The sequence below is a fragment of the Gymnogyps californianus genome, chromosome 20 (assembly GCF_018139145.2).
Source record: "Gymnogyps californianus isolate 813 chromosome 20, ASM1813914v2, whole genome shotgun sequence".
Taxonomy (NCBI): Eukaryota; Metazoa; Chordata; class Aves; order Accipitriformes; family Cathartidae; genus Gymnogyps; species Gymnogyps californianus.
Window position 1 is genome coordinate 12096098 of NC_059490.1, and position 13233 is coordinate 12109330.

Genomic DNA, 13233 nt, shown 5'->3' on the forward strand with positions numbered 1-13233 from the left:
CACCGCGGCAGTGGGTCTGGGAGGCTGAGGTCCTGGTGGGTCAGAGAAGGATGCCATCCTCCCGCACCACCTCTCTTCCCTGTTTCTCCATCCTTGTGAGGAGGTCAGTGCCAGGTACTCACATCCCGATGGCTCCACCTACAGCCCACAGAGCAGATCTGGGTCACCGGAGGATTTCTCTCGACCTCCCTCCCTCGTTGTTATGCCCAAGGCGGCAGTGGGAGAATGTAAAACCCAGTTGTTAAATACAAACCGACTCCAGCACCTGTGCAAGGCCACGGATCGAAGCCGTGCACCTGAGTGAAAATCTTTGCCTCCGTGCTAAAGGGTTGAGGGCTGCAAGCGCTGGCTGGCACAGCAGCTGCGGTGCCCACCGTGCCTGCCCACCGCCAGTTCGCAGACTCCCCGCCGCTGCTCGTGAAGGTGCTCCCAAGGCTGAAGCTCCTCTGCATGGTACAGCATGCCCCACTGGGCTGAGAGATTGCCTTAGAGTAGGTAAAGTCCCATGAAATTCTTAAATATGAAGTGATAGGAAGGTGCCAGCTGCTGGGGACGATGAGCTCTGAATCATGACACATACTACTCTGCAAGAGCAGAATATAGCAAGAATCGACCAGCTTTCTGCAAACCCACCCAACCTGCGCAACATTAACATCACTGCAGAATGTTTGCAGAATGAAATCAATCTTCTTTTAGAGACACTTTCCTCTCAAAGATGTCAGCCTTTTGGGAAGAGGAGGAAAATAAAAGTTGTTCTTTCTAATGCCGCAGAAAACTGCACAGTCACCCTCAGGGAGCTAGTTTCTGTTCTCCTAAAATACAAATCCAATGAATAATCAGGTATCTGCCCAACAGACGGCACCCAACTCACACCTACTCTGTAGAGGACAACAGGTCACCTGCCATCCACCTTCCTCTTTCAACCAGAGCCACAATTTTCAAAGACATAATTTTCCCAAAATGCTGTCTCAAGATGAGCTGAGCAGCCTAGTTATTCAGATCAAGATGTATCTCAGCATGACAGGACCAACAGTCCCTACCTGACACCCTCATTATCAGACTGCAGACTGTATTTTCTCCTAAGGGTGCTATACTGGCTGTCCCTGAATGAACAGTACATCACCAAGAGGGATTTAAGAAAACAGTAAGAATTCCACAGTGAAAGGGACATTCTAAATGTAAACTTGATACAGTATTTTAACTCATAATGACGTAAAAGATGAATAAGACAGCTAAAAGAAAAAGAAATTGGAAAAAAAAAAATTCTGGTTTGTTTATTTGATGCACGTGTTAACATCCTGTGCAGAAGCAGCTTCACGGTTTCACCAGGTCACCCAGCTTCCCACGGCCTGCGCCCGCCCTCCCCACAGTGAGAGCGAAGAGAGAGAAGAAAAGAAGCCACAGCTGCACACAGAAAAGCGTTCGGATAAATCCATGAGAATTGGCAGGGCAAGCCCAAGGCACAGGCAGGATTAGAGTCACTATTAATTTTTGATAAACAACAACTGAGACAGGGAGCCTTGTAAAAATCTTACTCATATTTCCACATCCTCCAAAGCATGTTTTATCAGTATTTCCATCACATCAGAGTAACACCGACATGACAACAGGAGATTAAGCTGATACCAACTTCCTGCTGCTGTATGACAGACAGTTTCAAAATCCTCCTCATTTATTATGTTGTAGCTGACAACATCTAGCAAGGCTGCCACCGACATCTACAACTGCAAAGCTTTGTATAAACCAGGCTGAACTCTGCTGCACTTAGGCACACGCAATGATTATTGTTTTCTTGCAACTATTTGCTTGTAATTTTAATCGGTCAGTAACTACTTCACCGTCATTTTAAACAGTACCAACACACACCTTTGCTACTGCTAACGAGAACAGGAATCCAAACTACCCTCGTAACTTGTGCCACAGGGCCCCTGACCTCTTCCCTATCAGGCTCTCAGGGAAGAGCAAAAACACAAAACAAACTCAATAGTTATGATGTCAGTGGGGTTTTTTGTTTGTTTGGGGGTTTTGCCTTGTTTTAAAGGTAGGTGACTTCTGCAATATTACACATAAAATAAAGCCCATGCAATCAAGCTGTAATTATCACCGCTTTCGTCACATCACGCGCACTCTCTTCTCTCCCGTGCCTGCTCCCTGACAGCAGATGACAACCAGTACAAGCAACGGCACCCAAACAGGCTTCAACACAACCATCATTTCGAAACCCCGTGCTGTGCTCCACTTACAGGTTGTTTTGGCTTTTACAACCTTGGGTGCTTCTTTAAACTACTACTTAAATGACAGCAGTATGATAGATGTAGATTCTCTAACAATTAAAAAAACACATACAAGATTTATAATTCTGTTTACCCTTTCCAAACCCTCGTGTACGAGTCACAAGTGAAGACACTGTTAAACAAAATCACCATCCCTTTTGGCAAAGCTTAAGAAACAGCTTCCAGTCACTCCACAAGGTTCAAACACTGGGCATTTTTAAACACTCTATTGCATGACACGTTTCATGGCCACTCCTGGAAATAAAAATCCACTGACTGCTCTCTGGATGGAGCCTCCCTTGAGGCAGATCATGCTGCAGCTGGGGAGGGATGGCAGAGGATTTGATTTCAGACGTCCGCAGCTGCCTGGGAGCCCACACCAGTTCTGGTGGATGTGCCAGCTCGAGTACCAAACTCTCTGATTCAAGACAGGAATCCCACGTTTCTTCTACTCAATGACCGCGTAAGTCATCCAAAGGGAAAACCATGTCAGCGCTACTGCATGCTAAGCACTATCAAAACACGTCTCACAGTGGAAACTCTGGCTGGCTGGCTCAGATGGGCACACCGAGTGCCAAGGGACTGGAAGCTCTCTGAGCATCCCCAGCTTCCCAGGTTGAGCACCCCATCTCCCATATCGATGTAGCCTGATGTCATGCCTCTGAAGCTAAAATCAATTCTTCAATGACTCCATTAAGGGCAGGAGCTAGACCCTGCACTTGCTGTGCATGAACAACACCCACTGACTCCAGTGGAAGATCAGCCCTACATCCTAATTCTCACCTGTTTCACATTTTTAAGCAGGTTCCAACTTGCTTTACTTTATTAAACACTATTTTTTTAAAGGTCTCATTTCTCATCACTTTCTGAAATCTACAGATGACACCATGTTGCATGACCACAGCCTATTGTTGGTGGAAGCCTTTATTATTGGCAATGAAATTCAGGCTAATTAGACAAGATAGAATCAATTGATCAGGTCAGGTAAACAACGTGATGAAGCACTGCTTGGCATGTGAGTGCCGTTCACATGAAGGAGGCACTGAAAGTACAAATGGACCCAGTTCCTACTAGGTAAGTTTTATAGAAGGTAAGTATATTCACCTAGTAGCTGTAAAAAAAAAAAAAAAAAAAAAAAAAAAAGTTACAGCTATACTTTTCAAGGTGGGGAACTTAATTAGATTCAGCGTCACAGCTTGGCTTATGCATTTTGATCAATAATCCAGCCACTACAGTGCTTGAATGTAAATGAGTTCTATTCTTTATACAAGACCAAATGCTAACGTCAGATGTGTGGGGTTTCTGTCTGTGATACGGCATCTCCCTACATCAGGATCCGGCACGTCTGTAGTGTCCTCCTTTACGTAGGTAACACCTAAACCCTAACTTAAGCATTACCATGGGACTTGAAAAATCCACCAGTCTTGTTCTGGTCCTCTACACTAGACAGGGATGAATTATTGTGCTCAGGCACTGATGAACCGACCAATAAATAAAACCAAACCAAAAGAAAAAGAGATGCTGTGGTTATTAACAGGAAAATTTTAACATATGTGAAAACAGTATCTGGTCTGTTCACATGTCCACAAGATCAGCTTAAAAAGGACAGCACAAAGGATTTTTTACATGCACTGCTTAGGCATCCTTGGACAGTACTTTGTATACATTCTGCCCTTGAGGGTGTCAATTCTGTGTTTATTGTTGGCATAGTTGGGAAACTGCATCATTTTTAGGTGCACAGCATGTTGCTTCAGGCAATCTGAAAAGCCAAAAGAGACTAGGCAAGGATAAACAATTTAAACATCTCATATAAACAATGAGCATTACTGATGAGCACAGGTAAGTCGGCTCACGGTGGACTTCTACTCCTGGCAGGAGGTCAGGAATCAGCTCTGTAATTTCTTGTTTGTCTTGCACAGCATCCTGTGCCCTCAGCTCAGCCGGTGACTGTTGAGAACATACCACGCGGACAGGAGAGGTGGCAGAAGAGTGCACGCTGCAAAGAGCGGTGACAAAGGAGGAAGCAGACACAAGGGAAGGTGAAATAACCAAGGTGCTAATGGTGAAAAACTGAACCAGCCTCCTGCATCGAAGTACAATGACTGATGTTGACACATCCTCTAGTGCAGGATTATGGTTTTTTGTTTATGAAGGGCTAGAGTCCATTCTTCTGCCTAGGATAATCACTTCTCCCTTTATGCCTATTGGTTTGAGTTTGCTGAACTACTCTTTTTCTTTCCATCTGACAATGATCTGAGACCTATGAACTTCTGTCCTTGCTTTAACTTCAATCTAAGGCAGTTACATAGGACAAAGGAAAATAACATCAATCTGGGCAGCAGTGACCTAGCCAGCAGGTCGGCTGAGGCCACAGCACGGCCACGTGAATCCAGTTCATCTGAGGAAGCCCGTGTTTGTCATCAGATGAGGAAATCAGGCACACTTCCCTCAAAATGAACCATGCAGTAATTTACTTGGGAATCTACAGAGATGTCAATTACCTTGAGTCTAGCACAACATGATTTTTTTTTTAGCATGAACATTTTTTTTTTTTTTAGCTCCTGAGAAAGGTGTCAGACCATGGAAACTGTAAGGTGCTGCTTCCACTCACTGCGAGGGGCCGGGAGGGAGCTGCAGCCCGGCACCTGCCCCAGCCTCGGCTGGGTTTGGAAGGGGAAGATTTCCACCATGAAGATGGAGACTAATTTACTTCAGTAAAATACTTCTCTGGCTAGCTGGTCTACGGTTCAAGTGACAGCAAGAGGCCTGCAGCCTGTTCGCACAAGCAGCCTTGTGACTTTTAAACAGCTTTGCCACTCATTTACACGTTTCTCTAAGTGCATACAACGAGAAAAATCGAAAGACTGGTTTGCCTCAAAAATTTATCTGGGTGATTCCTGGGAAGACCACAGGTATGGCCCAAGAGGCAAGTTTTCAGCTAGTGTCAGTCAGCCGCCTTGCTCCAATACCCGTCAAGTCAGCGGGATGTGGGGTACAGTGCCAAGCCTAGCTCCTGGGGGAGACGGACATTCTACCCTTCCTGCCCCTTCCTGAAGCAATAAATGACAAATTGGTCATATTATAAATCATAAGTTCATCACAGCTATTTTCTATCTCTAACACTACAAGTAGCGAGTAGGATTGGTAGATGACTTCTATGAATTTGTAAGCAAAGTCTATTTCTTAAATGGAGCAAACACTCCTCTGTAGGACTAAAGCCCAACATCTACCATCACAGCATCCCCCCCAATACTTCTGCAATATCTGAGCAGCATGTGCAGTAGTTTGGATCACAGCGGTGCCCTGCTTTGCAATCTTCGAAGAATTTTACTCTTTGCCTTTTGCACACCCTGGGAAGCTCAACTTTGTCTAATATTTTGCAAGCACGTTACTATTTAGTCAGCATTTGTGTAACATTTTCTAAGCACGTTATTATTTAGTCAGCATTTGACTCTAGTTGTAGTGGGGAAACTGGCAAACAAGCACGACTTGCAGTGTGATCTGAAATGTGCCAGGCTGCGGCTGTGCTGCTCGCGAGCTGTCTCATTTTGGCTGTCCCAATGTCACCTGGTGAGCAAATCGCCTGGATGTCATCTTATACTAAATATGCAATAGAAAATAACCCCTGAAACTGGAAGGTGTTCAGGTACCATAGTGACAGGCACAGTTTGAGAACACAGAAGAGAAAACAGTCTTGCTTAAGGGCTTCAATTAGCTTCCAACTAAGACGATTACAACATTTCCTAGGGGGCAAGGAATCCTTCAAAGAGAATCAAATCAAAACACCCAGCTGCACGGACATCCAGGCTGTGAACTGTGTCTGACGTCTTCTGCGCAGGGCTCTGCTCCCCGGCCAGCCCAGCAGCACCTTCTCCAGCACAAGTGAAGCGCGGTGCAATTCCCTCTCGCAACGTGGCTCTCCGGTGAGGTGACAGGCTTGTCCGGTGAGATGACAGGCTCGTCCTGCCTAGTCTCTGCCGGGGGACACTGCTTCGGCAGCAGGTGCTGGCCTGCCTCGGCCGAGGGGCCGGGGCTCTGCTCTCTCAAAGCAAACAGCATTTTCTTCCCACTGCGTTTTTTTCCCACGTCACTTCATGCATCTTAGAAACCTTCCGGAGGCCTCCAGCATTTTCACTCATGTTTTGCAGGGAGGAAAGCGAAGGGCGAGCAGGCCCACATAACAAACGTGCTTTGTCACAGGCTCTGCCGCTCGGGACCGGAGCCCACCCCGCTGCCGTGACCGCAGGGACAACTCCCTCAGCCGAGAGCCACAGCACAACAGCCTACACCGCCTCAAACTGAATCACCATTTAAAAGGATTATTAACTTCCAGCTGCGTTCAGCCTAATTTCCTTTGTGCAACAGTGTGTTTAATTGCAGAGATTCTAATTTACTGTTGCAGAGCACAAGCCCAGCTCTAAGGATAAATTAAAATGACAGCTCCATGGGAAGTTTGGAATTTAACTTTCTGATTTATCTGATTTGATGCAGATACAAATATTTAAATCCAGCCAAGGAAACAAACAGCCTGTTTCTAAGAAGTTCCAGCTGGAATGGGGGAAAAAGGATTTTGTAGGAAGAGAGGCTGCAACAATTAGTGCACTGTCATACTCCTTGCGGGCACAGATCATCAGCTAAGCAGAGCTTCAGGGCCGGCACACTGCACTCCTCCTCTGCAAGACTCATTTGGGCTTGGTTTTTTGGCGTTTTTTTTTCCCCTTAGTGAAAAACTACTTTGCTATATCGAGAATAAGAGGTTTTACTTTTAAATCTCCTTTGTACAATTCCCCTGTTCTCTTTTCAGGGGAGAGAGGTAAGCACCAAGCCTGTCGAGTGAAACACACAGAGTCTGGTGTGTGTTTTACTGCCAAGAAGGCAATGTTTCTTTTGTTTTTTCTTGTAATCATGACCAACTCTGTGCTCCTCTCTGCACATTACGCTGGGATTCATCTCACCCTGTCTGAGCTGGTAAGAGGTGTCCCAGCCCAGTCCACAGTCCCACCTATGCTCTCTGTAACCCCTGGGGAGAGGCGAGCGTCATCTGCAGGTGGTTCATCCCATCCCCACACTGATGCACGTTATTTTTGTTGACACAGATCAAAGCTAAATTCAAACTGAATTTAAAAAAAATTTTTAAAAGATTCATTTTTGATTTTGAACTCTGAAAATTCAAATCAGATTTCTAATAATCTGGTTTTTCCAGGCAAATAAACAGAGCGCTCAGATTTTTAGTGCAACCGCATCCCGTGATTCAGGCGCAGACCCACGGCGAAGCTGCTGCCAAGGAAAACACTCGGCTTTCGGGATACTCCCTGCCGCTTGTGAACTCCAGCGAGCAGCCGCCAGAGATGCTCTCGCTGCCCCGCGACCAAAGGAGAAGGCGAGGCGCTGCGAGCAGTGGCCGCTGTGCCAGCGAGGAGGTTACACAAGCGGCACGGCCCTGCCGTGGCTGCCGCCCGCAGGGCAGCAAGCCGGCCCCGCTGCCGGTGCTGGGTCAGGCACGGCCGTGCAGCCCACCGGCTCGCTCGCCGGCCGCCCCGGGCGGGCAGTCCCGCCACGCAGGGGCTGGCGCTCGCCATGTGCTCGCTGCACACGTGGAGGTGGCTGCTGGCACTGGAGCTCCCGGCCAGAGAGGAAGGCGAGCGGCCGGGACGGGCCCGAGGTCGCCGTGACCTTCGCTGCCACGGCAGGCAAGCGCCTGGCCGCAGGCTGGCTGACCGACCCACCTCCTCCCCTCTGCCGGCGCCAGCCCAGAGCCACCCCACCGACGGACGGACAGACGGATGGACGCAGCAGCCCGTGGGCTGGCCCCGTCCCAGTGCGGCGGCCACCCTCGGGCCATCACGGCTGACGGGGCAGCTCTCCTTTGCGGCACTCCAGGCAGACTCCTGGCAGGGGAGCTGGTGCTGCGCCCGCAGCCCACGGCCTCGGGGCTTTAGTCGGGTTTTGCTCCTGCACACACCTCCCGCATCCCACCTGCGTCTCGCTGGCTCCCAGCCGCCTGCCCCCCGCCTCCCCTCCCACCCGGTGGGGCCGGCTCAGTGCTGGGGTTCTGCGGCACCCCGACCCTGTGTGTCCACGACAAAACCAGCTCCATTACCCTTAAGGCCACCTGCGAGTGGGAAGCTGGAGAGACAACATTTCGACAAGAGAGTTCAATTTCTCTGCACTGAAACTGGTGGGAGAAGTGGAGGGCTGCTCCCTGCGCGCTCCCCGAAGCCAGCCCGGAGGGAACGTGGGCAAGCGGGGGAGTTCGAGACGCTGGCACTGGCACCGCACGCCCGAGACGAGTCACCGCAGCAGTTCCTCCCGCAAACCACGACGTCTGTGGTGCACACAGGCAGCGCAGCAGGTAAACTGGAGCTGTACAGAGACAGCCACCTGCGGTGTGATGGTCCCCAACACCAGGATGTAAATATTGCACTGTTAACCATCAGAACTTCTGCATTTTCACTTCACTGAATGATTAAATACGCTGCAATTACACCACACCGAGACCCGCTTCAGCCCCAGATGGTAGGCACAAAGAACAGCACGGGCACACCAGAGTAGTTGGGTCGACAGACCTGATCCCAGCCATTCCGATTCCCAGAATGCATCCACGCTGGGAAAAGCAATTCAAAGGCAGCACTGAAACGGACCCTGAGTGGCAGAAACTTAAAGGAAACAAAACGCGGTTCTGAATCCGTAAATACCTTCTGGACCATCATAAAAGTAGTTTACACTTCCTAAGAGGACGTGACGAGAGTTTAATTCCTAGCAATTTACAGAGAGGTTGGTACATACACTTGTAGGTAGCACAAAACTGCATTGCGTCTAAGCCTCAAAACATTTCACAACGGATCCAGAGAAGAGGGAGAGGAAGAATCGGCCATCCCCACTGACATCCTCAAAGAGAATTTTAAGCTGTCTTCCAAAAGCACAGAATAAAAATGCTGCCAGAAAGCAGAGTCTGCTCACGGATAGGTCTGCACCTGCATCAATATTCACAGGGCGTCAGCTACCATGCCAGAAACAGCTCCATTCGTGAATTCATGACTCCAGACTCAACTCCCGAATGCGAGAGCAGGCGATCAGATCGCTCTGTCTCCCTCACTGCTAATGGAAGCTCATCTCTACTGACACCAGCCTGCCTGAAATCAAATGAAAGGCTCAGATCTTTTGTAATGCCCATTAGGCTGCAATACAACCACATCTCCAAAAATGACCTTTTTAAGCAACATAGATTTTTTTCCTTTTCTTTGCCATCCTCCAGTGGCTGGGTACCATTAGAATTTGGCCCAACCAAAGGCTCTCCAAGGGAAGTCGCCAGTGAAGACTAATGAGAAGGGCTGAGCTGGTCTAAGTCTGAAAGGTCATGAGTAATTACTGACTCTCCAAAGTAAAGTTGATGCAAGTAACCAATGTCCAGTACTTCTGAACACAGGAATGAAATGGTATTTGAGAGAGAATGAGGAAAATGGGAAGAAAGCGAGGAAAAAGGACAACGCTTTACTGTGGAAAAGCCCATTGTGAACAGTCCTCAGCACCCTTTATTCCAGCCAAAAGGTATGAGGTCTATTGGTTCTCTTCATTTGCACTATAAATTTAGCAACTCTTCCATTTTCCAGATTAATTTTAATTGCATTACAGGCTATTGATTTCACAGTCACAGAGGACATCTCTAAGAATTTCTTTTGTGCTACCATTAACCACTTTTACAAATATCAAATAAGCAAACACTAACACTTACTTCACTCAGCCTGCAAACACCACAGCTGAATTTTACCTTTACTTTCTCCCAGACTCATTTCTGGTACCCCATCCACCTAGAGCTTCCCGCTGCAACCCCGAATTCCAGTCTTTTCCTGCCTCCAAGCAAATGACCTGTACTTACATCTCCATCTCACCAAAATTTGAGACATCCAAAACCTTCATGGAAGCCTGTCTGTTTTGGTTAAGCAAAGAGAAAACCTCCCCAAAACATACGGATTAAAATTCACTGAAGTTTATACAGCCTGGATGTCCCTCTTGAAGATCATCTGAATTATCTGTTCACTCCATCACCATTGCTGGTATGGATGCCTTGTGGTTAAGTAGGAACTTCTAGTATAAGGAGACTGCATGAAGCAAGTGTTCCTAGAAGATCCAAATGTTCTGGAAATCTGGAGTTTATAAATGACTACGCTCGCATGGGAGGAGAGGGAGGAATGGGAGTTTTTCTCTCTCCTTTCTCCTCTGCACTACAGCAAAAAGGTAGGTAACTTGGTTTAAGCAAAGTTAGCACCATTCTCTGGTTTCAGTAGATAAAGTGCTCTACAATGACAGCCAACACTAACCCGAACGCTATACGTACCTGGATGTATCGCAAGGCACTCCTTAGGACGCTGAGGTTTGAGGTCTTCTTGTCGTCTACGTTGGGGATGTTGCGTTTTAATGTCTCAAAGCATTCTTTCAAATGCGCACGTCTAAAGAAAACACAGGTGGTTTGTCAGCTTGTGGGAGCACACACCAGAAATCAATTGAGCAGAGGGCTAGAGCTTAATTTGGGCCTTAATCCAGCAAAGCACTTACACATGTGCATAGCAGTCACCGAGACTACCTGCATGCTTACAACTGACCCAGCTCAATCCAGCAGAAAGACTATGGGGTTGTATGCCTGGATTCTATTCCTAGCTTTGTTACGAAACCATCGTGCAATCTGAAATGAAAGATCTCATCTCCCTCTGCTCTTGCTTCCACTTTCACCGTATTTCTGATTTAGCTAGTTAGACTTATAAGACTTTTAGATCAGGAACTGGTCTTTATTCTGTATTCACACTGTACACTGACCCCTGATCTTGGCTATTTCATTACTTTAAATCAAAAGAGAAGTTACACCGTTATGCACGTGGGGATTTACTTTGCAGGATCAGGGCTTTGCAGGGTTATTGTAATGCAATTGCGCAGTTAAGTAAAACATACTGGGAAGCAAGAGATGCAGAACTGAGCTATAAGAAAGCAAAGCAATACTGCAAGATTCATTAAAAGTCACTAAGAATTTTGTTCAGGTTATTTGTTAAAAAACAAATAAACAAACAAAAAAATGCCAAAACCAAACAAATATTGACAGACTATAGGCCAAAAAGAAAAAAAAAAGAAGGAAGGGGAATTACAATAAAAAAAAAAAAATCAAACCCCTGGCTTTCTACGCACCTGTTCTTCTCCAATTTATTATGTACTTCCCTGGTCCCAACCCTGTAACCCAAACAGAACAAAGATAAACTCAGTGTCAGGTTTAAAACTACTGCCATTCAACCTGTACTATCAGCAGTGTGTGTGTGTCTAGGATATACAGGTAAATATTAAAACGCAATAGAGCTGTTCAGATATCACTGTTTTAATATCAGTTGCATATATATTTCTACCTATATTGTATCAAGATAAAATCCATACTTTACATGCATATTAGATGGGATAAGCATTACGCATATCCTGCACACACGATACAAACAGGTATAATGTGTGTATATATACACAGGCATGGCTACTATCAACAACCGGGAAAGACACAAAGTATGAGCTGTATGTATTTATACAGTACTAGATAGCCCCGACTCTGACCCATTTCTGATCTATGCCTACACTCCAGTGGGGTAAGATTTATGCAGTTTCAAATCAAAGTGTACAGGACTTGGCAGACATACGTCAAACCGCTTTAGTTTTTTACGGTGCCTGAAATAACACAGCTGAGCATAAATATGGAATGAAGTAATCCAGGAATCCTCCAGCCACTGCTAAAGGAAGAACCAGGGGGAGCTTCTGGTTTTTGGGGTTCTGCTCTGTCCCCACCCTCCGAATCAGAGGAATACTTTTAGGAAAAGCCAAACAATTTCATGTTATCTTAGTTTTTCAGCTACAGTGGTGATAAAGTACATTAGTAGACACATGGAGATTTCAAGTATCTTCTGTACACTATGCAAAGTAATTGTCTGCCTTTGGCTGAAAATACACCAACATTAAGGTGAGCATTTCAGGAGTTACGTTAATATTTAATAAATATTCAGGTATTTAAAAACAAATATTTCACAGCCTTTTCCCATGAAACGTTTACAAGCTGAAAAAGACATCTTTTCTGTGCTTATGTCTAAAGGAGTAATTCTGGGGAGACAAGGAGCACGCACCTTGGGGTAACCCATCAAAATGCATTTCAGGAAACCTTTGCAACTCGCTCAGCATCAGACAAGTATTTTTCTGGTGTGCCTATGCCAAGAGCTCTAGAAATCCTGCATGATAAAATGCTCTGATGACGGCACAGACACAGCGGTGATGCTGCGCTTTGCACTGGGAACAGCCCTCTCAACTTCCCAGGAGCGAAGCTCGGCATGACGGCACAAGAGCAGTTTGCCGGTGCAGCCGCAGCCATCCCACCGCCTGCTGCCAGGACAGCTGCTGCTCAGACAGCAAAACCCCCCGCAGCCTTCCCTGGTACCCCTGTGCCCTCGGAAACCCCCCTCTACACCCATCTGAACCCACACAACGTCGTCAGTGACAGGTTCACTTGGTTAAAGCACAAATATACTTACCGTTTCTGCAGCTGAGCCTTTTATAGACAAGCTCTAAAGATCACAGTCTCTCTTAGAGGAATTATATTGGCAGTTGACAAAGGCCATTATCTTTACAAATTCTTATCTACATTACTTCCATTGTTTCCTTCTATGCATTTTGGGATCTCTACTTCCCAAAGGACACTATGAACCCTTTTTTTTTGTCCACTACATCTCTTTTTTGCCCACATCTTACATCTCTTCCTGCTCCCACAAGATGATACTGATACTACCACTCCTTGCACGGAGGCCATCCACAGGGAAGGTCAGTACCAATTCACAGCCCCGTGCTCGTGATCCTCTCACAACTGGGTTACAGTGGTTCTGCATTACAGCTCAAAGTGAACGCCGTAAGGACCAGAGGACCTGGAGAAAAGAAAGTGAACTGCCACGTC

General features: G+C 46.7%; 1 protein-coding gene across 1 annotated transcript in view; it reads right to left on the reverse strand.

Moving 5' to 3' along the window:
* Positions 1–13233, reverse strand: part of MNT (MAX network transcriptional repressor) — a 47135-nt gene that overhangs the window by 16085 nt on the left and 17817 nt on the right. Inside the window, exons 3-4 of the mRNA XM_050909045.1 lie at positions 11448–11489; positions 10609–10720 (exon numbers count right to left, since the gene is read on the reverse strand). Coding sequence (XP_050765002.1) covers positions 10609–10720; positions 11448–11489 — 154 coding nt within the window. The remainder of the gene's footprint in view (positions 1–10608; positions 10721–11447; positions 11490–13233) is intronic.